At 36.2% G+C, this 27,568-nt stretch overlaps 1 protein-coding gene across 1 annotated transcript in view; it reads left to right on the forward strand.

The window, feature by feature from the left end:
* SRBD1 (S1 RNA binding domain 1) overlaps positions 1-27,568 on the forward strand; it is a 236,477-nt gene that overhangs the window by 16,398 nt on the left and 192,511 nt on the right. The window contains exons 5-10 of the mRNA XM_006159897.3: positions 5,035-5,201; positions 9,502-9,619; positions 10,604-10,742; positions 16,473-16,569; positions 17,898-18,033; positions 25,084-25,187. Of these exons, the coding sequence (XP_006159959.1) occupies positions 5,035-5,201; positions 9,502-9,619; positions 10,604-10,742; positions 16,473-16,569; positions 17,898-18,033; positions 25,084-25,187 (761 nt within the window). The remainder of the gene's footprint in view (positions 1-5,034; positions 5,202-9,501; positions 9,620-10,603; positions 10,743-16,472; positions 16,570-17,897; positions 18,034-25,083; positions 25,188-27,568) is intronic.

Below are 27,568 nucleotides of genomic sequence, written 5' to 3' on the forward strand. Positions count from 1 at the left end.
TAATTCTTTTTTTTTTTTTTTTCATTTATTAAAATTTTTTTTCTTTATTTTTTAATTTTTTAATATTTTTGTTTATTTTACATACTTTCACTGGTCATTATCACAGCATACAAAATGTGATTTCCCATTCAGAATACACTGTAAAGTGGCTTAAACATACACATTATCATCAACAAATAATTTTCCATTTCTTGTTTCTTGTGTGTGTGTGTATATATGTGTGTATATCTCTGTGTGTGTGTGTGTGTGTGTGTGTGTGTGTGTGTCTGTGTGTGTGTGTGTATACACACATCTCCCAATTTCTTTCCCTCTGCCATTTCCCATCCTCTTTCCACCCTGTCTCTGGTTTCTGCAGTTGCTTTTCATTTCTTTATTCTATCCCACATTGTATTGATTCATAAAATATCTTACTTAATCTAAATACTTTCTATAGTAAGTTCAGCTGATCATATCTGTGAACAAAAGTTGACTTTAGGCTTGAAACTGTAGATAGAATGAATATACTATAAAATTGCACATAGCTGAGGCTATATGGCTTACTGTGGTTGCCAAATAGGTCTTCTTTTAAATATCCTTTTTCATTTCAAGAAAGGCAGTTTTAGCTTTAATAAATCAAAATAAAAAAAGGTTAAGAGAACTTTGCTTAATACTTAAAGCCAGGAAACAGGTTAGGATTCTGTTTGAATAATAGGTACATGGACCTGTCCACAACTTGAGAGAAGACAAAACTCTAACAGTGGAAAACAAAACATAGAAGGTCAGTAATGTTTTAGTCAAAAGTTATAAAATTCTATTTCACCAGTTCAAGTTCATGTACTTTATCTTCTGCTGTGGTCCAATCTTTCCATTTAAATTCTGGAAGATAATGTTCAGCTCTGGACTGTTTTAGAATTCTTATTTCTGTGTGTCTGACTTTAGTTTTCCCGGGATAGCACTCCCTTCAGAACTTGGAGAGCTGGCCTGGTGTTGGTAAATTCTTTCAGGTTTTGCTTCTCATTCACCAGTGAAAAGCAAACTTCTCTTAATATTTTTGTATTTTAATCTATTAAAACTAAAACTTTTTCTTGAAATTAAAAAAATGCATTAAAGCCGACTTTGGTGAATGAGACACTTCAGTTGTTTTACCAACTGTGACTTGGGGCTTTATTTTTACAGCAGTTAATATTAATTACTCTGATACACTAAGGCTGGCTGCTTTGGAAGCAACTCAGGTGAGCCTCACTTATCTAACAGTCCACCACCACCTTTTATTCTTTGTTGATTCACTAGTAAACCATATTTCAATGGTAGAAAAAGAATGTTCAAAGCCAATGAGCAGTTAATTTGCTACTAAGCATTTCCTTGAACCTGAGTAGGACAGAATAATTTAAAGTGTTTTTAGCTTAGTTTTATTTTGTTTTAACTGGCAAACATCATTTCTTGGGGTAAATTATACTAAAAGATAAAAATAAATAAAAATAAAGTTCTATTTTACCTCTTTGATTAAAACAGAGAGAAAGAGAGAGACAGAGAGAGAGAAAGTTTGCTTAAGAGTTAAAGCCAGAAAAAAGTTTAGGATCCCGTTCAAACAGTAGGTAAATGAACCTATCAGCAATTCAAGAAATGACAAAAATCCTTGAATCTGGAAAACAAAGCATAGAAGAAAATCAGTAATGTTTTAGACAAAAGTCATAAAATTCTGTTTCACCAGTTCAGTCCCATGTAATGAATTTCTCTTCTGTTGAATTCACAGTGTTACTGTGCTCTGATCTTTCTGTTTAAATTCTGGAAGTTAACATTCATCATTATTACTGATATTTCCAGAACTGTCTCTACCATTAAGGTGACCATTCTCTTGGTTGTTTTTTGTAGTTTTATTTCTGTATGTTTGACTTTAGACTCCCTTCAGACCTTGGAGAGCTGGCCTGGTGTTGGTAAATTCTTTCAGGTTTTGTTTATCTGAGAATGTTCTTGTCTTTTCTTCCCATATGAAGGATAATTTTGCTGGATATAGTATTCTTGGTTGAAATTGTTTTTCACTTAACACTTTGAATATATTTTCCCATTCTTTCCTTGCTTGCAATGTTTTCGATGACAGTTATGATGTTAACCTGGGATATCCTTTGAAAGTAACTTGATGTTTCTCTCTTGCCAATTTTAGTATCTTGTCTCTCTGTGTTTTGGCCAATCTGACTGTGATGTGCTGTGGACAAGATTTTATTGGGTTGATTCTATGTGGGGTCCTTTTTATTTCTTGAGTCTAGGTATTTGAATGCTTCTCTAGGTTTGAAAAGATTTTTTTTTACCAGGATCTCATGGAATAGATTGTCAATGCCCTTATTAGTTTCTTCACCTTCTGGGACATCAATGATCTGGATGTTTGGGTGTTTAATGGTATCTAGTATTACTTGTATATTATTCTCATTTGGGGGGGTTATTTTCTCAGTCTTTATAGTGAATTTTTCTAGGTCAGAGGTTTTGTCTTCTACATCTGAGATTCAGTCTTCTGTATGAGCTAATCTAATTTGCTTTTTTCTTTCAGAAAAAAAGTTTTGTGTATGTATGTATTTATTTTAATTTGATGGGTGGGGAGAGAGAGAAAGTGAGAAAGCAAGCTGCCAGGTCTGGGACTCAAACCACAGTCAGCCATGTTGGAGTCCAACGCCCTTAACCACCATGCCTCCTGCCAGTCCCCTATTTTGCTTTTAATACTTTTGAGAAAGGTTTGGTTTCCTGTATTACAGCCTTCATCTCTAACAATTCCATATGATTCTTCTTTATGGTGTCTATTTCCTCTTTCAGATCGTGGAAGAACTTTCTCACCTCCTGGAATTCATTGTCTCTTTTTTCTTTCATCTTCTGGAATTCATTGTCTCTCTTCACTTGCATCTCTGTTAAATGTATCTCTATGAATATTCTAAATTCCTTTTTTTAATAAAGAATTATTTAATTATATTCATTATCATTATTTTATTTTATTGTTTTGAAGTTGACCAGAGAGAGACAGATAGAAGGATAGTGAGAAAGCAAGGTGCCAGGTCCAGGACTTGAACCAGTCAATCATATGGGAGCCCAACTGCCTTATCCAACACACCACCTGTCAGCCTCATGAATATTTTAAGTTCTTTATCTGACATTTCCACGAGTTCCATTGTATAGTCGTGCAGGATGAGGAGTTATTCTTTTGGGGGAAAGGTATTTTCTAGGCTTCTCGTATTTCTTATGCCTTTGCGGTGGTTTCTGGCCATCTGATGGATTATACATTTTTTCCAATTTTTGGAGTTAAATATGAGCATTTCAGAGGCACGCAGGAGGAGATGTTCTGCAATCTCTCTGCAATTTTATTTTTCTCTCTTTGTACAGCAGATTCTGTGGGAATTGAGAACTACTCTGACCTAAATCTTGGCATCAGGAGAGTGAAGTCTCTGTAGGCTGACTGTTCTAAACTTTTCTGCTTACATGGACTTTTTTTCTATAGGGTTTTTTAAAAAAATAATTATTTTGCATATGTAATACCTATACATGATGCAAAGTTCAAGAAATGTAGGCAGGTCTTCGTACACTAACTCTCAGCCATTTACTTTTCCTTGAAGTGACCTGTGTTCTAAGTTCTTGTAACCATTTTATATCAATTCATATAGAGCTACCTAATATTCTTGAATGGTTATATGGTATTCTACTCTAAAATGGAATTATTGTATCTAAAAGTTTATACATTGTAAATTAAAGTAAAATTTTTTTATTCATGATAGAGAACACACAGAGCATGTGACACTACATGATACAGAGAGAGAAGTATACTTAATAGAGTCTTGTCACATTGCAGTTCTCTATTCTTAGCCTTCTAGTGCATCCCAGTTTTGGGCCCATGCATATGTGCCCAGAATGCTTCAGGTTGATTGGGCTGGGGATCTGAATCCATGGTCAGCCCTGTGTCTTTCAGCACTGCAATTCAGTGTGCTGCTGACTGTGCTGTGACTGCATAGTAAATTTTGTTAGATATTGCCAAATTGCTCTTTCACGAGAGTTAGACCACTGTATTTTCACACTAACAGTGATTAAAAATGCCCTTTTCTTGCACTCATGGTGACACAGTAAATTACCACCAACTCTTTGATCTTTGTTGCCAGTCTTTCCAAAAATGCATCATTGGAAAGTACTGTCATTGTTGAATGACAGTGGCTTTTTTTTTTTTTTTTTGAGAGAGATTTTTGCTATAGGACTCATAAGCTTACTAGAGAGACACAGAAAGAGACAGAGAGGTAGAAAGTGAGAAATCAACCCCCAGGGAGGATGGCCATGCCACACTCCCTTCTCCCTTCTCCTCTCAGGATCTTGGGTATGCACATACACACATATCTGGTGTGATTTAGAAGCTACTGAGTCTAGGACTTAAACTGCGGTCTGCCATGTGAGAGTCCAGCAGTGTAACTGGAATGCCATTTGCTGGTCCTGATACAGTGGTTTTGATTGGATTTTATTTAATTAGTGGAATGACTAGCTATTATGGTTATCAATATATGTGTATGTGTGTATATATATATGTATATACGTATTACCTGTGTATAAACACATCATACAAACACACACATATAATTTATAGGTTTTTTTCCTTTAAAAAAATTATAGCAAGTGGGACCAGCGGTTAGCGTAATGGCTATGTTGCTGGACTCCCATGGAGTAGAACCACACCGGATGCATGTGCATGCATGCCCAAGGTCCCGAGAGGAGAATGGAGGAGAAGGGATTATGGTATGGCCATCCTCCCCGGGGAGTGATTTCTTACTTTCTGTCTCTCTGTCTCTCTCTGTCTTTCTGGCTAGTACACGCGCCCTATAGCAAATCTTTTTGGCTAGTACCCCCCCCCTAAAAAAAAAAAAAAAAAAAAAAAAAAAAAAAAAAGCCTCTCCAAATAAATAAATAAATAAATAAAAATTATAGCAAGTATTTTCTAAGTGATTAGAGAACATTATTTGATACTATATGTTAACCTGCATGTTTACTTTTATTTACTTTTTTTTGCATTTTCAGTCACTAAGCATTTTTAATTTGCAGGTTTTATCTGAGAGAACTAATATTGAACTTTGGGTTTGTGCCAACATCATTCGTCTCTTTAATGATGATAACACAATTCCCTTCATTGTACGTTATCGAAAAGAGCTCATTAATAACCTTGATGCTGATTCCTTGAGAGAAGTTCGGCAAACCCTAGAGGAACTACGGTAAGAAGCCCCGGAAAGGGTGAGTCCAATGAAAGGTGAAAGAGGGGGTATGAGTCAATGAGGAAAAACAAGGAGGAAGTAAATGATATTATAGTATATATTGGCAGTTTCAGTGTTTTGCTTCCTTCAGCTATTGTAATCTGGATATAGTCTTCTTCTGACAGAAAGTCAGCTCTATTTTACTTATTTAGGGGTGTTTGGAGTTCCTCTGCTGGTGTATTTATAATTTGTGTAGGCCTATATCAGAAGAAGGGTAATTTATTGTGTTTCAGGACTACCAGCAGGAAACTCAGAGTACATTTGTATAAAGTCCCTAAATGAGAGTTCTTAGGAAGTATAGAGTTTGGTAGGGAATATGTGTATTTTCTTTTACCGTTTTTTTAAAACGAATGGTAATTTAATATATTAGTGGGTTATAAGTTTTATATGATTATAGAATGGAAATTACCTTCTCTTAAAAAAATTATGCCTCTGGACTTAATTTAATAATTTAGAAATATGTATAAAGACCATGAGAGTGACCATATTGTTCAGTAGGGTTTATGAAAAAACTTTATTATTCATGCATTTATTGCGTGTGTCCTACAGACACTGTTGTCGATGTGTGTGCGCTTCAGGCTTACAGTAAGAAGCTGATTAAAACTGGCTATAATCCTACCATCAAGCCATTCTGAAAATTCTGAAGATTACTTTTAAACACCATGATGATAAGCTTCCTATGATTTTAAGGGGGGGACTTGTATCTCACTAACTTTTCTACCACTTACAATGAAGTTCTTTGAGTGTCAGGAGAATTAAAATGCTCATATGTGAAAAGTTTTATTTCATTGAGAGACAGAATCAATTAGTTAATCCAGAAGTATAAATGACTTGTTAATCAAATGGTTTCATATGTATATCTTCCAGGGTCTTGTTAGTATAATCAAGTATAATCTTATACTTATTGGAGGATAAGAATCAGAGATTACATACTCTGTCCAAGATGGGGCTGCCCCAGCCATGCTAGCAAATTACTGACATAGTGTTATCTTCCTAGTTTGTTGCATCTTCCTGTTTCTGAAAAGAAGCTGATAATCTGGGTTTTTATGTAAAAAATGTTCTGAGCCAAACAAAACCATTTACAACTCACATTTGGGACCTGAAGTTAGAGAAAATGTCCCCAAAAACAAAAATGGTTTGCTTAAAAAAATTAAAGGTAGTCTAACAAAATTTTGTTGTATAGGGGCAAACAGAAGCTTTACGTTAATATTACTATTATTCTTATTCTATAAAAAAAAAACACACTAAATTTTTGGGACCAGCAATTAGCATAATGGCTATGTCGCTGGACTCCCGCGTAGTCGACCATGGTTCGAGTCCCGGACCCGATGGCTTAAACTCATGCTGGGCGTGTGTGTATGCGTGCCCAAAATCCCAAGAGGAGAATGGAGGAGAAGGGATTGCGGCATGGCCATACCCTTTGGGGGGTGATTTCTCGCTTTCTATTTCTCTGTCTTTCTATGTCTTTCTGGTGAGCACATGCACCGTATAGCAAAAACCTCTACAAAAAAAAAAAGAAATTAAAAATTTTTTAAAAAGTCCTCAGAGGATTCTGCAGCATTCACACACACACACTAAATTTTTAATTCCTTGGGTTTCTATTAATAGAGGAATACATCAAGTATTATTAGAGGAATATTTCTTTTTTTTTTCTTTTTTTTTTTTTTGAGAGGAGGAATATTTCTTGAAGTAAATGGAGGCATTGAGTGGGAGCTCAGTAGATTATACAAATGTGTGTGTGTATATATGTATATATACATAGATATAGCTAAATGGATAAACACATTTTTATATATAGACACACACATTTCTTTTGGCAATGAGATATATTTAGCATCTTCTATAACTAGAGCATTGGCTTTTCAGTTGCTACCCATACATGAGAAATAAAGCCAATTTAAGAAGTCTTACTACTTAAAAAAAGAAGATATAGAGAATAGAAGATGTAACGTTGCAGTTTATGTTGTAAAGGTAAATATTGTTTCATGAAGCATTTCAATTTTTTATATAGAGGGACTTCCAGAAAGTTCATGGAAAATGGAATTAAAGTATGAGTTTATTTTGCAAGAATTTTTAAAAATTCATAGTATGTATTTTTTGTGAACTTTTTGGGGACCCCACATACTATGTTTGAGGACCCCATGTATATACTGGATTGCAAGGTAAAATACATTTCTTGGGTCACTATTAAAAATCATTCTGGATAGTAAGAAAAGTTTACTGTATTTTTTTCTAAAGATGCCTCTCTTCTGGGACCAGCAGTTAGCGTAAGGGCTATGTCGCTGGACTCCCATGTAGTCGACTGCGGTTCAAGTTCAAGTCCCGGACCCGGCGGCTTAAACTCATGCTGGGCAGGTGTGCATGTGTGCCCAAGATCCCAAGAGGAGAATGGAGGAGAAGGGACTGTGGTGTGACCATCTCCCCTGGGGGGTGATTTCCCACTTTCTATCTCTCTGTCTCTCTCTGTCTTTCTGGCCAGTGCATGCACCCTATAGCGAAAACCTCTCCAAAAAAAAGAAAAAAAAAGATGCCTCTCTTCTTCTCATATTCAGGCCAACAAGACATTGGCTTTCTGTCAAAAGGATCCTGGTAGACTTTAGACCTTATAAACAGCCTTGGGCTACCAGGACTATAAAACCTTCATGTTGTAATCTAAGGATTGCATATTCTTCCCTTTAGTTTACAGTCTTTGTCTTTATTTATTATTTATAAGTAGATTTAATTTCCATTTTCATCAGTCATTTTTAAAAATTTTATTTATTCATCTATTTTAATTTGACCAGAAAGGGACAGAGTGAGAGTGAGAGTGAGGAGGGGTGGGGCAGAAAGAAAGCAAGCCACCTGGTCTGGGACTCAAACTGCGGTTGGCCATGTGGGAGTCCAGTGCCCTTAGCCATCATGCCACGTGCTGGTCCTTCCTCAGTCATTTTTAATAATTTGTATTATCTCTAATTTGCCCATACTTTTAGCAATACAATTATTAGGCAGATCCTATAAATAGGAACAGATAATGAAACAGGATGCAAATATACAACATTAAATATAACAATAGGGTTGTATATTCACAGTATAAGTAACATGAAGTAGGGGAACTACTGTGCCTGCCACTCTCTTTTGCCCCTACTTTAACATCAATCCCTTTACATTGGTTCTTAGAATCAGCTTTTCTATATAGTATCTTTTTTTCTTTTTTTTTTAAGTACAGGATGATATTTAGAAACCAATTATGGGATTATGAGTGCTGGGTGTCCTGAGTAGTGATATTTCAATAGCAGTGATCATACTTAGTACCTATAACGTGTTTTACAAGTACTATTTCCTGATTCTAGGGCTGGGGAAAAGAAAGTAAAAGATGAGCCTGGAATATCTTGTGTGAGAGAATAAGGAAGTGCTCAGAGAATGACAGGGAAGTGCCAAAAAGACATAGGCGCTAGCTTGAAGGGGGTTACTTCTGGCCAAATCTGGAACAGTTTTAAGCATTAAAACAAATGAGGCCAACAGATTGTAACTACTAGAAAAAATAGAAAACCATGAACCTATAGTGAATAAATTGAAATTTTAATGAGGAATGGGATAATTACATAGCCTCAAAGTACTGCTTCACAAAATGCTTATTAAATATAAAGGGAATAAAGAGTACCTTTATTGTGGAGAAACCCACAGACAGTACCTTAATCAACTGATCAAAGTTCATTAGTAATGGGACAAATAAAAATCATTTGCTACCTAATAGAATATAGTGCGAAGAACATGCCATGTATGATATCCCTAGCAGAGCTACACTGTCTGAATTTAATTGTGAGGAGACCTCAGAAATACCCAAATTGTAGGAAATTGTACAAAATAAGTGGCCATTGGCATTCAGAAATAATCAAGGAGAGCCTGAAACATTGTTTGAGTTCGAAGGAGACTATAGATACCTGGTAGCTACATGCAATGTGTGATTCGGAACTGAATTCACTACATAGGACATTATTTGGACAATTGCTGAAATTTGAATGAGGTCGAGGATTAGATGGTAGCAATATATCAATATTATTTACCCAGTCTTGATGGTTATATTGTGGTTGTTTAAGAGAAGATTCTTATTTGTAGGAAATGTACAGTAGATAGAGTATTTGGAAGTGATGTTAACTTTTTCTCAAACAGGTCAGAGGAAAAAAAGTTATTTTTACTTCACCTTTTCAATAAGTTTGAAATAGCCTAAAAAGTAGGTTTTGACATAATGGTCTTGTATATTATTAAAGTTTTTATTTTTCAGGGCTGTTGCAAAGAAGGTTCATGGTACAATACAGAAAATTAAGAAGGAGGGAAAGATGTCTGATTGCTTGTTAAAAGCCTTGCTAAACTGTAAAACTTTTGAAGAACTGGAACATGTGGTAAGGAACACTTATCTTTTAGTGTAATACTTGAGTATATTATGATTTGAATATATTGTGGTTTCTTGGCCTTTTTATGGTTAAAGATCAAGAAATTACAAGCTAAAATCATTAGCCAGCAGTCATTAATTCAACAAAACATTCTTCATTCAGTAATTTTTCAAGTGCCTTTCCTGTACTAGGCACTTGTGTTTACAAAGATGAGTAATACATAGTTAAGATGGGAAGGAAAATCGATTATACATATGTAAAGCCTAAGGGACAGGGCTGAATTGGAGAGCTTGTGGCAAACGTCTTCAACCTTTAGTTGGTATTTGAAATCATGAGAATGGAAGAACGAAGAGAGTTTGTGGAGTGAGTAGGTCAGGAATGACCACTGTGAAACACCAGCTTTTGAAGTGTGGGTAGAGGAAGGGAAAGTCTAAGGAGATACGGAAAAAAATTGTCAGAGGCATATGAAGAGAATTAGGGGATGATGGGAACAGTGAAGAGTAGGAAAGAGTTTTAGAAGGAGGTTATGATCAATAGTTAAATGTAGCAGGGATGTTTGGCAAAATAAGGGTTTAAAATGTGTATTTGCTAATTAAGCATCATTGTGGATCCCTGTGATGATATCACTTTCAGCAGGGTGTAAGGGAAGAGAAGCCAGATGGAGTGAATGTGGATTAAGAATTAGAAGTATTGCCTGTAGTCAGCTTTTAGAGGAATTGCTTGTGTTAAGGAGAGAACCTTAATGTCCAGACGATGAGTTTTTAAGATGAGTTAAATCAAACAAATCACTAATTAAACATGTAGAAAAGTATTAAGAGTAAGAAAGCATACCCCATCTTCATATTAATATTACTCTCCAAAGAAAGAGGAAAAGGTTGAAAAAAGGATGTGTTTAGCATTCTCAGTATGTCCTCTTATTTTGTATGCTAGTTTTAACTTTTGCTTTTTAGAAATGAGTCATATGATATGTTTTCTGCCTTTTCCCCCCTCCAGTCTGCTCCGTATAAAACTGGGAGCAAAGGCACCAAAGCCCAGAGAGCAAAACAGTTGGGATTAGAAAGAGCAGCCTTGACATTGCTTGAGAATCCAGGGGAGCTCAATCTGCTATCTTACATTAAACCTGATGTTAAAGGTACCAGCTTTACTTAATAAGATTGGCCTGCTCACTCACTTGTTCGCTCGCTCGCTTGCTCCTTTTCTTTCTTTCTTCTTTCAAATTCGGAAAACTGACGTTTAAAAAATAGTTGAATTAAGTAATGACTATTCAAAAGAATACCATAGCATATAAGGAATAAACAATTCTAATAAAACAAATTCTGATGTACCTATTGCTTGGCCACTCAGCTTTCCGCTTTTGATGAGGTACCTGTTCTAATCTATTGCTCATTTTTTTTTGCTCAATCTATTGTAGTATTTTTCTTTTACTAATTTATAAATATATTTTTTAGATATCCTTTGTTCCTTATATAGGTTAACACATTATGTCTCCCAGTTTGTAACTTGTCATTTCACCTTTTTTAATGCCATCTCTTGGTAAATAGAAGGTCTTAGTTTCATAGAAATAAGTTTATTAATCTTTTTGTTTTAAGACTGTTGCTTATATTTTTAAAAAAATCCTTTCATATCCTAAGTTCATAAAGATTCTCCTATATTGTCTTTTAAACCTCCTATTTCCAACAGCTATGTTCAGTTATAAAAGTCATAACTACTGTTTAAAAAGAATTCCAACAATTCTTATGTGAAATGTAAAGTGAAGCCCCACATCCACACCTGTATTCTGTAGGAGTAAAGTATCATTTTCTGAAAATTACTTCCTATCTTCTGATCCTTTTGTGTGCATGCGTGGATAAGAGAGAGAATGAGAAAGGAAAGGAGGAAGGGAGAAAGATTTAAAAGAAAAATCCAATGAAAATGACATTGATACATGTCAAGAAGCATTGGATTTATTGTCAAAATGATCCTTACAGGGAGAACTTTCTGAGCAGGTGGCTTTTTTCAAGAGTTCTCTGTTAGGCTTGAGTGTAGAGATTAGTGCTCTTGTTAATCACTACTCTTTAAAAAAAATTTATTTTTATATTTTAAAAATTGTATATATTTAAGGTGTACAACATGATGTTTTAATATACATACACAGTGACATGATGACTGTAGTCAAGTAATACTGTGCAGGATATTCAAGCAAATAGATCATCTTACATAGTTACCTTTTTTTTTGTGGTATGAGTATCTAAAATCTACTCCTACCAAATTATCCTGAATAGAATACAATATAATTAATTGTAGTCCTCATGTTGTACATTAGCTCTCTAGGCTCATTAAGCCTACATAACTGCAACTTTGCACCTTTTGATCTGTAGCACTCTCTCCTCCCATCTCCCCCAACTTCTAGTCACTTTTGGCCTCTGTTGATTCTTTAGACTGGGGGAAGTAAATGTCTGTAGGGGGCAGTCTCTGATAACAAAATCCACAGTATTTTCTAAACTACAGAGAATCAGCGTGTACCACAAGCCATTTTAGTTTTAAATAATACAGCTGAAGTGAATTTGTGACTAAACAAAATTTAGTATGACTGTAAAATGCAGATATTTGTTCATACACACGTATTTTAATATGTTTGGAAAAGGAATAATAAAAAACAAAAGTAGAGCAGAAATATTTGCATTTAGGAATAGGTTGAACTAAGTTAAATTCAAATTTGCCCAATTTTTAAAATGTGTATTTTTGGTTAAATTGTCAAATGGTTGCAACATTAATGTTTTAATAATGGCTAAGACCATATAACTAAGCATTGAGGTTAACCACAGTGGGAACTATCTAACCAGTCTTGGTATATTTTATTAGAATGGGATATTGGTGTGTTAAGAATGTTAGATACAGAAATATTTATTGCCTGTATTTATTTTTCTTAAGGTTGATTTCTGTTTCTTCTACTTCCTACCCCTTTTGGTCCAAAGGTCCCCTTAGTTCTCACACGTACTGAGTTCCTACTGGATGGGTTTTTGAGAACCCTATCTTATTTGGTTGTCCTATATGGTAGTGCTCCTGGAATATATGAGGATGGACATTTAGTGATATTTCTGATAATGTGAATAGCTCATTTAGACCCTGCGTAGTTAACCACAGTACTGGCAGATATAACAAACTTTCTGCTTGCTTTATTCCCTCTTTCTTTCACCTTAATCACACATGTAGAAGGATTATAATTAATTCCAAATAAGCTAGGTACTGCTTTTGAAAGTTTGTTTGGAATGTTTTCCCCTTCTCTTTGTCCTCCCATTCATTTTTTTTTTTTTTCTTGAGATGTTTTTGCTATAGGGCACATGTGCTCACCAGAAAGAAACAGAGAGACAGAAAGCAAGAAATCACCCCCCAGAAGGGATGGCCATACAACAATCCCTTCTCCTCCATTCTCCTCTTAGGATCTTGGGCACGCATGCACATGTGCCCAGTGTGAGTTTAAGCCACTGGGTCCACGACTCGAATCGTGGTCGACTACATGGGGGTCCAGCGACATAGCCATTACACCATCTGCTGGTCCCTTTCCTCCCATTCTTTATGCTATCTATGTACTCATGGTCACCCTAATTTTATTACTCTTTCTAAAAATAATATTTTTGTCATTCCCATCACTTTTTTTTTATATACAGGTTTTTGCTATAGGGGACGTGCACTCAACAGAAAGATAGAGAGAGACAGAGAGATAGAAAGCGAGAAATCACCCCCTCCCCCCAGGGGGATGGCCATGCCACAATCCCTTCTCCAGTCTCCTCTCGGGATCTTGGACACACATGCACACATGCCTGGCCTGAGTTTAAGCCACCGGGTCTGAGACTCGAATCATGGTCTACTACATGGGAGTCCAGCGACATAGCCATTATGCTAATTGCTGGTCCCATTTCCATCACTCTTCAATGTAAAATTTAAGGAACCTGATATTTCAACTTTCCTTCCTCCGATAAAGATATTTCTTGCTTGCCACAGACCAATAAGAATCTGGTCTGAATCAAGAACCTATATTATGCTACAAAAAGACCATGTCCCAGAAAATCCAGAACTTCTCCATGTTAATGTTCTTAAATAAGTAAGGAGAGGTCGTCTAAGTGCTGGTATAGTGAAAGGAAAGGTTGGTCTTACAGGTGTGGCAGTTTGGAGATGGGCGGTTGGGAAAATTTCATTAAAAGGTGAGGGTTATGATATTCTGGTTTGTGAACCTCATTTCCTCCTAACTTCATTAAAGTACTAAATCGCTATTATCTTTGCCTGTATTGAGCCTGAAATATCAATTCTCTTTAATGAAGGAAGAAGTGTTTACAAATAAATAAATGTTTACAAAATACACAAGACTTTTTTTCCAAATCTTCCCCCTGCCCCCAGATGGAATGAGAGAGGGTATGTAATTTGGAAGGAGCTTTCCTTTTTTTTGGAGAGAATTTTGCTATAGGGCGCGTGCACTCGCCGGACAGAGAGAGACAGAGAGATAGAAAGCGAGAAATCACCCTCCAGGGGGGATGGCCACTCTGCAATCCCTTCTCCATTCTCCTCTCGGGATCTTGGGCACGCACGCACACACACACGCCTGGCGTGATTTTAAGCCACCAGGTCCGGGACTCAAACCGCGGTTGACTACGTGGGAGTCTAGCGACATAGCCATTACGCTAACTGCTGGTCCCTTGAAAAGAGCTTTCTAAATGACTAATAATTTCTACCTCCCATTGAGAACTACTGCTCTCAAGGCAGTTCAAGGCACTTTTCCGGCAGTTTTTTTTTTTTTTTTAAATTCAATGAGTATCAGACTCAACTTGGGTTACTCTGTAAAACAATGCAACCCTAATAGTCTAGGATTCTATATTTTTAACAAGTAGCTAATATGACTGACTTCATTTTTGGGTCTTCTGACTGTATTTTACAAGACATTGCTCTAGTGCTTTAGCATAATTTTAGTTACATAAAGGCCATGAATTATATAAGATTTTTAGATTGTATTTCTCCCATATGATGGGCTTTTCAAAGGTTCTTTGTTCTAACAAAATCCATGATTTCTTCTTTCTGTTCACTGCCTCCTTTAAGGGTTCTTACTGTATCTTTCATCTTTACTTCTGACTTGTTAGAATAGTATACTCATTAAATTTTGTGTAATGAGGCTCTGATGCGTTGGGCTTCAGGAATTAGTGCATAGCAGATGGATTTCTTAGATGCAGACTGATCTAGGGAGATAGCTAACATAAGAGCAACATTTATCGAGTGCTTACTGTTTGTCACAGCTGTTCTGAATCTTTTACATATACAGTTTTCCACCTTGTCAAGGTTAATTTGTTACTGAAAATTCCCTCCTAGTAAAATTCTCTTAAAATGTACATAAAATTCTTATAACTTTCAACAGCCATATTTCTTTCTTATATTTCTTTAAAATAAATACAGTTACTTTGGTAGTTAACATAAGCCGTCATAATACAACTAAACAAGGCATTTTTTTTCTTTATTAATTACACATAATAAGTATGTTCTACTGTCTCTTTGGCTTTTGTACCTATTACTCATGAAAGCTATAGTCACAGAAAAATGTATGTGTAATACTCAGTACTTATATAATTCAAGCTTTAGTGAAAAAAAAAAACAAAACCCTCAATTCATGCAGGACAACCAAGACAAAATAAATGAAAGAAAATAATGCAATTGATCTATCTCTATGTTTAAGTTGCTGTCACAGGGGCCATGATTTACAAGACTCATTGTTGCAAATTAGTAAACCATAGTGTTTGGAAAGAACTTAATGCCCTGTTGGTAGACAGCTTAGCAGCGAATATGAACAACTGCATGATAGCTCTTGTTTTGTGTTTATGAGAAATTCAAATGGGTCTTTGAACATGGAAATTAATGCCTTATAATCCAAAATAGGAGCATTAATGAAATTGCTTATAATGGAGAATTTTTGTGACAAATTTGTGTACCTTGGGATAGGACTCTTAATACATATTTCTTATAACACATTTAATTTATGAAACTCATTTAATAAAAGAGGTGCTATTATTTTTCTTGATTGCCAGAGGGCATGCGCACTCAGCAGAGAACTCCTCTAGGGGACATGATAACGCCACAATCATTTTTCCTCCATTCCTCTTTCCTGTCAGAATTTTGGGCATGCACACACATGTGCCCAGTACATGCAGCTGGTGTGTTTTTTAAGCCACTGGGGCTGGGATTTGAACTGTATTAGTCCGTGTGGGATCTGACTCCCTGTACACAGCACATAACCTTTACATTATAAGACCGATTCTATTTTCTTCAATTTTACAGAGAAATCAAGTAACTTGTCTTGGTTCCCACAGTTGGTAAGTGGTGGAACCAGAATTAGACCAGGCAGCTGACTCCAGAGCTGCATTTCCACCATTAGGCACTATAGTATGTAAAGAATTACTTTTGGGACCAGCAGTTAGCGTAATGGCTATGTTGCTGGACTCCCATGTAGTCGACCGCAGTTCGTGTCCCGGACCCAGTGGTTTAAAACTCACGCCGGGAACATGTGCGTGCATGCCCAAGATCCCAAGAGGAGAATGGAGGAGAAGGGATTGTGGCATGGCTATCCCCTCTGGAGGGGGGGTTTCTTGCTTTATATCTCTGTGTCTCTGTCTACACAGTGCTCACACCCTATAGCAAAAAACCTCTCCAAAAAAAAAAGAAAAAAAAATTACTTTTGGAGTCTTGTTTTTGTTGCACAGGAAAGCTAGTCACTGCTATGATAACTTTCTGTCTTACTTTAAGGTTTTATTTTTACTGGAGTTAATTGTGACCTAATTATGGACCTTAAAACCAAACCAATCTTGTGCTTTTTGTTTTTGTTCTTCCGGTCACCCTTCTCCTAAAGGGCTTTCAGCACTCCAGGATATTGAAACAGGAGTGCAGCATATTTTAGCAGACATGATTGCTAAAGACAAAGACACACTTGACTTCATTCGCAAACTGTGAGTAACTCTTATAGAGATTTCTGCCTTGTGGACTCATGCTGTTAAGGTTCACAAGGTTAGTGCTAACCCCAGTGTTCATTAGAAACTTAGTTTGCAGATTTTTTTTTTCTTTTTAGTAGGAGAACTCTTTGTTCAAACAGTAGAACTCTGACAGAAAACAGATAAAAGTAAAATCGTTTTAATTGCATTCTGGACAGGGATTCTGGAACTCTGCCTACTTGTCCTTCTTACACTGAGACATCTCAGTGGAGGGCTCTTATGAACATAGTTAGTTTAAAGACCACTGCATTTTATAATCTATACTAGAAGGGGATTCACATTCACTTCAAGCAGGTGGCATTGCTTTTAAACATGCTGATTGTAGTGTATGTGCTTAATCTTACAGTATCTGAATGCTGGTATTTACCAGTGACTGGGTTGATTTGAGGCTGTATAACATCCAGTATTGGTAAAAGTACAGTCTTCAAAATAAATTTTAACTGTTGGGGAGAGCAGTTTATCCATGGCATCACATCCCAAATTATGAGATTTAAGTGCTTTGACCTATAGCCTACTTGAGCTTATGGATTTTATGCCTCATCAAAAAAAAAAAGATAATTTAAAACTCTCTTTCTATGTACTCTGTTGTTCTTTTTCTGCTGTGTACTATAAGGGAAGATGGGTTTCTGCCAGAAGACTGCTCTTCTCTTTCTCTCCTCATCTCTAGCTGTATGAGCTGTTCAGAGGAGAGGAAAGGTAAAGATGAAACAATTAACTACTGTTGCTTGCCAGGATTTTTGTCAATACAAGGAAAACAACTTTTCTGTTTTTTCAGAGGTCCCAGAAGGAACCAGTTGAGGAAAAATTGCTCAGGTTTTAAAATTTGTCATTATAAGTAATTATGTTGTTAAAAGTTGGTTTAGTCTTATAAATTGTTATTGGAAGCTGTCATGACACATCCTTTTGTTTCTCTTCTTTTTAGCTTTTCCTTACTGTTACTGCCTTAGTCAGGGTTGGAAAAGAAGGATACTTAGACCAGAGTTCTTGGTCTGGTTCGTATGCATAGTTTCAGTCTCCTGCATAACTGCAGATGGTATCTAAATTCATTTAAGTTATTTCATATGGTGATTGGTTGATGCAAAAATAGACCTTTAGGATCTCTGCCAATGTGAATAGGCAGAGTCCTCCTTAAATAGTTGATAACATTTTCCTAGAAGAGCTTCATTATAAAAATCTCATTTAGTAATAGCTTAACTTTTTTGCTACCCTTATTTCCATATAATGTTTCATTACTAAAGCACAGATTAATAATTGCGTGTTTTTTGAACATTTATGTATCTGAACAGATGCCAAAATAGATACATTTGTATCCAGTCATCTCTGGCAAAAGTGTCCTCAAAAAAGGTAAATGAGAAAGACATTGATAAGTTTCAGCTCTACCAGAATTTTTCATGCAACATAAGAAACATCCAACATCATCAGGTAAATACAGAGACTATTTATGCATGCTGATTATAGTTTTATTGATAATGCTTTGAATTTTCCTGTTGCTTTGCTTACTAAGGGCTTAAAGAATTTTATATCAACTATTGTCATAGTCAATTTTACATTGCTATAACAGAATACCCAAGATTGCATGGTTTATAAATAAAAGAGATCTATTTGGCTCATGATTTTGTAGGCTGCAAGTCCAGAAATAATGCTGGCATCAGCTTCTTTATGGTGAGGGCCACCTTCTTTATACTTCAGCCCATGGCACAAAAGCAGAAAGGCCAGTGGGTACCAGCCAAAAAGAGAAGCTTGAGCAGGCTGGATTTGCTTTATAGCAGACCACTCGCACATGAACTAATCTAGTAAGAATTAAGTTCCTCTTGGAAGAAGGTGTTAATCTATTACTGAGGTAACCTGCCCCATGTCTCTAGTACCTCCTGCTAGGTCTACCTACCAATAGTGCCAGAGTTGGTATCAAATTTCAATGTAAGTTTTAGGGACGCTTAAACAATAGCAACTATTTTTTTCATACAAGTTCTTATAATATTGCATATCCTTCCCATTTCAGAAACAGGAAACTGAATTTTGGCAGAGCTAACATTACTGACAGTGTAACAACTCAGGTTTCTTGACTTTCTAGCTAGTAATCTTTATTAGTAGACCTTGCTTCTTAGTATGTTAGGTTTGACCCCAGTTCAGGATTTTTTCCATGTGAAATACAAATCTGAGCTATCTGATTTAGAATAAAATGTGAGCGATCCCATTTAGTTGCATAAAACAGCATTGTAGCTCTGTCTCTTAATTTCATTTTTCAGTTTACTACTTTTGTTCCTAAAGGTAGACATAGCTGTAGCAATATTGTGAAATAATGGCTTTTAAATCTTGTAAGGCAGAAAAAAGGAGAGCCTCATAAACGAAATAATATAAGCTTTTATATTTCGTATGTAGCTGACTTTACTAGTACTCTTTATTTTTCTGTGTGACTTGGATTTACTCTCTACTGTTGTTTCAACCTGAATGATGACCTGTAATAATACATGTAGGGTATGTCTACTGCTGACAAATTCCCTTAGTTTTTTTTACTTAGGAAGCCTTAATTTATCCTTTTTTTCCCCTTTAACTTATATATATTTAGTTGTTATAAAATGCACACAAGATAAAATATACCATCTTAACTATTCTTAAGCACTCAGTTCAGTAATGTTAAATATATTCACATTGTTGTGAAACCAATCTCCAGAACTTTTTCATCTTTTAAAACTGAAACTTTATACCCATTAAACATTTGCTTAATTTTTGAAAGACAGTTTCTAGGTATAGACTTCTTAGTTGGTAGTTTTTCTCTTTTAGCATTTTGAATATGTCATCCATTGTCTAATAGTGTAGTTTCTTTTATTTTTTTTAAATGCCAGAAGATATGGCTTATGTGCACGAAGGAAAACAATGAGGCCTAGCCACACAGTCCCCTTTCTCCAGTCTTCCCTCCCTTCAAGAGCCTGGACATGCACACCACCATTTTTGAGTTGCTGGTGCTGAGATTTGTTTACTAGTTGACCATGTGGGATCCAGATACTTCTACATAGCACTTAACTATTGTGCTGTAGGCCTGGCCCAGCCTCCATGGTTTTTGATGAGGAATCCACTGTTAATTTTACCAAGTCCTTGGTCATGACACGTCATTTCTTTTTGCTGCATTTAAGATTCTCTGTGTTTGTCTTTTTTTTTTTTGGAGAGTTTTTTGCTATAGGGCACATGCGCTTGCCAGACAGACAAGAGAGAGAGCCAGAAAGCGAGAAATCACCCCCCAGGGGGGATGGTCATGCCACAATCCCTTCTCTTCCATTCTCCTCTCGGGATCTTGGGCACGCACGCACACGCGCCCGGTGTGAGTTTTAAGCCACCGGGTCCGGGACGCGAACCACGGTCGACTAGGTGGGAGTCCAGTGACATAGCCATTACGCTAACTGCTGGTTCCCGTTCCCTGTGTTTGTCTTTTGAAAGCATGATTGTAATAATTCTTCTTGTGGCTCTCTTTGAGTTTATACTATTTGGAGTTCATAATGATCCTTAGATATGTAGATTAATTTTTTTTAATCAGAAATTGGAAAATTCTTGCTCATTATTTCTCCAAATAATCTGCCCCATTCTCTCCTCCCCTGGGCCTTTCATTATATGTTGTGGGTATGCTTAATAGTGTTCTGTGGGTCTCTTTTTTTTTTTTTTTTTTTTGAGAGATTTTCACTGTAGGGCGCGTGTGCTCGCCAGACAGACAAGAGAGAGACATAGAGACAGAAAGTGAGAAATCACCCCCCAGGGGGGATGGTCACGCCGCAATCTCTTCTCCTCCATTCTCCTCTCTGGATCTTGGGCACGCACGCACACGCGCCCGGCGTGAGTTTTAATCCACCGGGTCCAGGGCACGAACCGCGGTCGACTACGTGGGAGTCCAGCAACATAGCCATTACGCTAACTGCTGGTTCCCCTGTGGGTCTCTTTAACTCTGCTTATTCTTTTTTCTTTCTTCTCAGACTTTATCATCTCAATAGATCTATCTTCATTTTTGATGATTTGTTCTGCTTGTTCAAATTTACACTAGAATCCTACTTTCAAATTTTTCATTTCTGTCCTTATACTTTTCAGACTCACAATTTGTTTAATCTTTTTTTATATTATGTAATTCTTTACTGATTCTCTGTATTGTTGAATATTTTACTCCTGTTTTCCTTTTGTCTTTGTCCATGACTCCCTTTAATTCTGAGTGTGTTTAAGACAATTAAAAATCTTTGTTTAGTTAGGCCAATGTATAAGTCTCTTTAGGGACAGTTTCTATTCATTTCATTTTTTTCCTCTATAAATGGGAGTCACAAATTATGTGGTCTTCACTTTTGGTTTCTTTTACTTAGCAAAATGTTTTCAAGGTTTATCATGTATTATGATTAGAGCTGTATTGATTCTGAAATCCAGTTAGGGAGTATTGCTACCTTAGCAATGTTAACTTTCTTATCTATGAACATGGAATATTGTTCTAGCAGTTAAATATTTAATTCATTTCAATGATGTTTTATAGTCTTCAGAATTTGATTTTTAATATTTGTTTAATTTATCCCTATATTTTATTCCTTTTGATGCTATTTTAAATGGAAATTTTATGAAAAATTTCATTGTCAAAATGCTTATTGCAGTTGGCAGGTGAACTGGTGGTTAAAGTGCTGGATCTTACATGGCTGACTCTGCAGTTCAAGTCCGAGACCCAGCAGCTTGAAAATTACACTGGGAATGTGTGCATTTGTACCCCAAATCCTGAGAGGACAGTGGAGGGAAAGGGAATGTGGCTTGGCCATCCCTCCAGGGGATGATTTGTCTCTCTTTTTCTCTTTCTTTGGCAAGTGTATATGCACTACAGCAAAAAACTGAAAAAAAAAAAAAAAAAAAGAAAAGTTTATTGCTTGTATGTAGACATTTTGTATGTTAATCTTTTATCCTGCTACTTTGCTGAAATCTTTTTTTGTTCTGATAGTTCTATAGAATGTTTTGTGTATAAGATTAAATTAGCTGTAAATAGGGACAGTTTTACTTCTTCCTTTTCAGTTTGGATGCTTGCTTGTTTGCTTGCTTGCTTTCCTTCCTGACTTCCTTTCTTCTTTTTTTTCCTTTCTGTTTTCCTATTCTTACTTTTCTCCTTTCCTTCCTCCCTGCTTTTCTTCCCTCATTTCTCTAGCTGTAACTTTCAGTACCGTGTTGAACAGAAGTAGCAAGAATGGGGGACCAGCAGATGGTGTAATAGCTGTGTCGCTGGACTCCCGTGTAGTTGACTGCAGTTCAAGTCCCAGATGTGGTGACTTGAACTCACGCTAGGTGTGTGCGTGTGCGTGCCCAAGATCCCTAGAGGAAAATGAAGGAGAATGGATTGCAGCAGTCATCCCCCCCCTTGTGGGGAGGATTTCTCGCTTTCTGTCTCTTTGTCTCTCTCTATCTTTCTGGCGAGTGCACGCACCCTGTAGCAAAAACCTCTCCAAAAAAATAAAGTAGTAGCAAGAATGGATACTCTTGTTGGGACCAGCAGATGGTGTAATGGTTACTCGCTGGACTCCCATGTAGTTGACCATGGTTCGAGACCCAGACCTGGTAGCTTAAAACTCATGCCAGGCACGTGTGCGTGAGTGTCCAAAATTGCAAGAAGAGAATGGATAAGAAGGGATTGCAGTGTGGCCATCCCCCCTTGAAGGTGATTTCTCACTGGCTCTCTGTGACTCTGGTGAGCACACATGCCCTAGAGCAAATATCTCTCACTCAAAAAAAAAAAAATAGGGAGGGGGGTGGACACCATTATCTTGTTCCTGATCTTATATGGAAAGAATCCAGTTTTTCACCATTAAGTGTGAGGTTCGTTGTGGGGTCTCTGAACATGCCCTTTCTCATATTGAAGATATTGAGTGTTTACATCATGAAGGGCTACTGGTTTTGTCAAATGTTCTTGTGTTTATTGTGATGATCATGTGATTTTTGGTTTTGATCCTATAGGTATAATGTATTACATTAATTGATTTTTGAAGGTTAAACCAGCTGGATATTTCTGGAATAAATTCTACTTGATCTTGGTGTATAATTCTTTTTATGTTTCTGTATTTGACTTAATAGTATTTTATCAAGGATTTTTATTTGTGTATTTGGCTTAGTAGCATTTTACTAAGGATTTCTACATTTATTTATTTACTTATTTTTAAAGAGAAGTTTTTGCTTTAGGGCGCATGTGCTCAATAGAATGAAAGGCAGAGAGACAGAAAGCGAGAAATTCCTCCCCAGGGAGGATGACCATGCCGTAATTCCTTCTCCTCCATTTTCCTCTTGGGATCTTGGGCACATACGCACACCCACCCAGAGTGAGTTTAAGTCCCTGGATCTGATACTCAAACTGCATTAGACTATGTGAGAGTCCAGTTATGCAACCATTATGCCATCTGCTGGTCCTGGAGTTTTATGTTCATATTCATGAGAGATACAGATCTTAATTTTCTTGTGAAGTCGTTCTGGTTTTTGTATTAGTATAATATTGGCCTAATAGAACTGGGGGAGGGGGCAGCAGGTGGTGTGGTGGTTAAGGTGCTGGACACTCCCACATGGCCAACCACAGTTTGAATCTCAGACCTGGAGGCTTGCTTTCTCACTTTCCCTCTTTCTCTGTGTCTCTCTCTGGTGAAATTAAAAAATAAATGAATGAATAAATAAAATTTAAAAATTAAAAAAAAGAACTGGGAAGTTTCTCTGGCATTTTTAGGAAATGTTTATGAAAAATTAATTTATATTTCAACTTTATATCTCAACTTTTTAAAGTACAGGATTTCACTGTGTGGAGATAGCATTAATTGTTAATTTTTAAAAATTTTTGTTAAGATGTTTGGCAGAATTTTATAGTAGAGCCATCTGGGCCTGGACATTTCTTTGTGGGAAATTTTGAAATTTCTAATTCAATGTCTTTACTTGTTATAGAGCTATCAAATTTTCTGGTTTTTTTTTGTTTTTTTTTTTTTTGGTAGTTTGCATCTTTTTAGGATTTTGTTTATGTTATCTGATTTGACATACAGTTGTATTCTCTTAAGAGCCTTTTTATATCTAGAATGTTCATACTCGTGGCCTCTCTTTTGTTTCTCATTTTAGTAATTTGAGTGTTTCCTCTTACTTTCTTGGTTAGTCTAGCAAAAAACCTGTCAATTTTGTTGATATTTTCAGAGTACCAGTTTTTATTTTGTTGATATTATCTATTGTTTTTCTATTCTCTATTTGTTCATTTTCACTCGGTTCTTTATTATTTCCTTCCTTCTCCTTGCTTAGCTTTGTTTACACTTCTTTTTTTTTTCTCCCTTAATTTGCCATAGGGTGTGTGTGCTTGCTGGAGAGAGAGAGAGAGAGAGAGCGAGCGAGAGAGAGCGAGCGGGAGGGAAGGAGGAAGAAAGAAAGATAGATAGATATAGAGAAGAAAGGTGAGAAAATCCCCCCAGGGGGGATGGCCACTCCACAATCCCTTATCCTCTAATCTCTCAGGACTTGGGGCACATACATACACGTGCCCAGCATGTCTTTCAAGTCACTGGGTTCAACACTTGAACCACACAGTCAGCTTTGTCAGATCCAGCTGCCTTATATTCCAGTGGCTGGCCCTAAACTTCTTTAAGGAGTATTTTTAATATATTTAAAAATAATTGCCCCTTTAATAAAACACTAATTAAGAATATAGACAGGTTGATCTGAGTTTAAAATAATTGTTTTTTTGATGTAATGTTAGTTAAGAACATGAACAGTTTAATCTGAGTTTAAATTCCTACTTTACTACTTGTTTTGGGACAAATTGGTCTCAGAAAAATTATTAAATAAAGTCTAGATAACTATATTCATCACTGCTGGCTGTAAGGTTTACCTCAGATAATGTATTTAAAGTGATTATATGGGCCCTAAAATTAGTAACTGCTCAATAAATGGTAACAATTAGTAGCTATTAAATATTCCACTTAGGACTTTACATATTTGTATTTATCTTAGCACAAATTATCTTTTCTAAGTTATAAAAGTTATACTCTTCCAACTCCAGATGATTGAAAATTTTCAATTAGTACAATCTGAAATATAATTTTAGATAACCAAAATGTTTTTCTGTAAATGTGTTACATAGGCTTTATACTTGTATTTTACTTTCAAAAAGCATGTTACAGTTTCCTTGAGGGAGGTGGGTTACTTGAAAAAAACAAATTATTATTTTTGAATAGACTCTTGGCAATTATATGACTAAAAATTAACATAGCCCTTGGCTACACAGTTGTCTGACTTGTTTCATAAATGCTGACTGGTTGGGGCAGCCCCAGGGCCTAGAGGTTAAGGGAGCCAGATCACACATGGCTCACTGTGTGCATCAAATCCTGGCCCCTGAAACTTGAGGAACATACCGAGTATGTGTATGCATGTATGCAATTAAAAAGAAATGTTGACTGATTAAATTGATCGAGTTTGTAGTTTGGGAATTATCAGTCTTTGCCATCTGTTTGCTCTCAGATTCTGGCAATTAATCGTGGAGAAAATTTGAAGATATTAACAGTCAAGGTCAACATTCCTGATGGAGTGAAGAATGAGTTCTGTAGATGGTGCATCCAAAACAGGTCTGTTTATATGTTTTTATGGAATTTCCTTTCTTACATGCCATACTGATACCTGTGTGTACTGATGTGGGAAAATGTCTGTGATGCAAAAACAAAACAAAAAAGTGACAGACAATGTGTATAGTGTCCTTTTTGCATTTTCTAGAAAAGTATATATGTTATGTATTTTTAAATGGAAAATATGTAGGAGAGTGCTGCTTAAGAAATTATTGGTATTAATATTAATTATTTCTGGGGAGAGGAACTTTTTTTAAAAGAATTATTTAATTTCATTTATCATCATTATTATTATTTACAAATTTGACCAGAGAGAGACTGATAGGGAAAGTGAGAAAGCAAGCTGCCAGGTCTGTGACTCAGGTTGGCCATGTGGAAATCCAGTGCCCCAGCCACCATGCCACCCACTGGCTCCATGGGGAGAGGGACTTTTAGTCCTTTTCTGTATCATTTGGAGCTTTTATAAAGAACATGTTTTCCCTTTTGTTAAATAAATTAACAAAAATGTTCTTACTGTATTATAGCTTATCTATAATGTTTGTTCATCAAGGAAGAGTGAAACAAAAATTGGATTTTTGGATATTACACTATGAATTTTTAAACATATCGTATATGGTTTACCTAATATATTTTGTACATTAGAGATGATTGAAATAAAAATGAAATTTATTGAATATTTCAAATAAATTTTTAAACTTATGTAATTTTAATTTGTTAAGGGAATCTTTTAAAATAGCACTACATATTTAATACTTTAACTTTTAGTTTTGACTTTTTAGAGTATGTTTGATCTTCACAAAATGTATTTGATTGCTAGAGCAGATTTTGTAGCCTCCATTTGACCAGTAAGAAAACTGATGCAAAGAGGTGAAGCAGTTTACTTAGCAATTAAGAGATGAAAATTTTGAATGTGCTCATTACCTGCTAGCTATTGTGAGCTTAGATTAGATAAACTGCTGGGAATGCTACTTGACAAGTTAGATGAAATGTTCTTTGAGAAGAATAAGTTCTGTGTACTTTGGGCTTTAGCATTTTTATCCAGCATAGCTCTTGCATTAATTTATTGGAAGCTAATTTACCAAAAGTCAATTCTATGAAGGATCAAGTTGCTGAATGACCAAATTATATTAACCAAGCAACCATCTAGTAAAACAGCAATCTAAATATTAATAAATAGGTGAAGTGCTTAAGCCAATTAATGCTATCTCCATACAGTGAAATTCTATGAAGTCATTTAAAAAAGTTGAGATAGTTGAAATAAAAAGTTGAAATATACACATGTTGGGGCCAGCAGTTGGCGTAATGGCTGTGTCACTGGACTCCCATGTAGTTGACCGTGATTTGAGTCCGGACCCAGTGGCTTAAAACTCACGGCTGGGCGCATGTGCATGCGTGCCCAAGATCCCGAGAGGAGAATGGAGGAGAAGGGATTTTGGCGTGGCCTTTCCCCCACCAGGTCCGGGACTCAAACTGCAGTCGACCACGTGGGAGTCCAGCGACATAGTCATTACGCTAACTGCTGGTCCCTATAATCGTCATTTTTTAAAGAATTCTTTTTTTTTTGGTAAGTAAGCAAATAAATTTCATTGGAAATAAATATGTAAAAGAAACCCTAGGTTTAAAAAGTTATATGGGGCTAGCAGGTGGCATGGTTAAGGTAACTGGATCCCATGTGGCTGATTACTTGTTAAGAGTTTGGGACCTGGAATGGCAGGGATTTGGCTTAAAGGAAGGATATATGTCTTGCTTAAAAACACCTTCATTTTTGTTTTATTATTTTTTCTTTCTGTTGTTTATTTTTATAGCTTTTTATAAATTCAAGGTTATTTCAAAATATAAATGTTAAAAAGGCATGAACTCCAGAACAGATACAATAGTATCTGCATTGCGTCGTTTATAGCATATATAATAGTAAAATTAGACAATGTGAACACACACAAAAAAATGAAAAATGCATAAATTGAATTACACTTTAAAGTTCTTACATTTTTATGAAGTATGCTAATATTTGAAACACATTGTGATAATTTAAATATTATATTTTGTAATATTGAATTAAGAATATTGTAATTTCTTGAGCATCCAGTAAAAAATAACACAAAGGAATATAGCAAAAAATTCATATAGAAGTATATTAGGACTCGGGAACCAGCAGTTAGCGTAATGGCTATGTCGCTGGACTCCCACGTAGTCGACCGCGGTTTGCGTTCCGGACCCGGTGGCTTAAAACTCATGCGGGGCGCTTGTGCGTGCGTGCCCAAGATCCCGAGAGGAGAATGGAGGAGAGGGGATTGCGGCGTGACCATCCCCCCTGGGGGGTGATTTCTCGCTTTCTGTCTCTATGTCTCTCTCTGTCTGTCTGGCGAGTGCACACACCTACTGTA

The sequence above is a fragment of the Tupaia chinensis genome, unplaced genomic scaffold, assembly GCF_000334495.1.
Source record: "Tupaia chinensis unplaced genomic scaffold, TupChi_1.0 Scaffold000661_1, whole genome shotgun sequence".
Taxonomy (NCBI): Eukaryota; Metazoa; Chordata; class Mammalia; order Scandentia; family Tupaiidae; genus Tupaia; species Tupaia belangeri.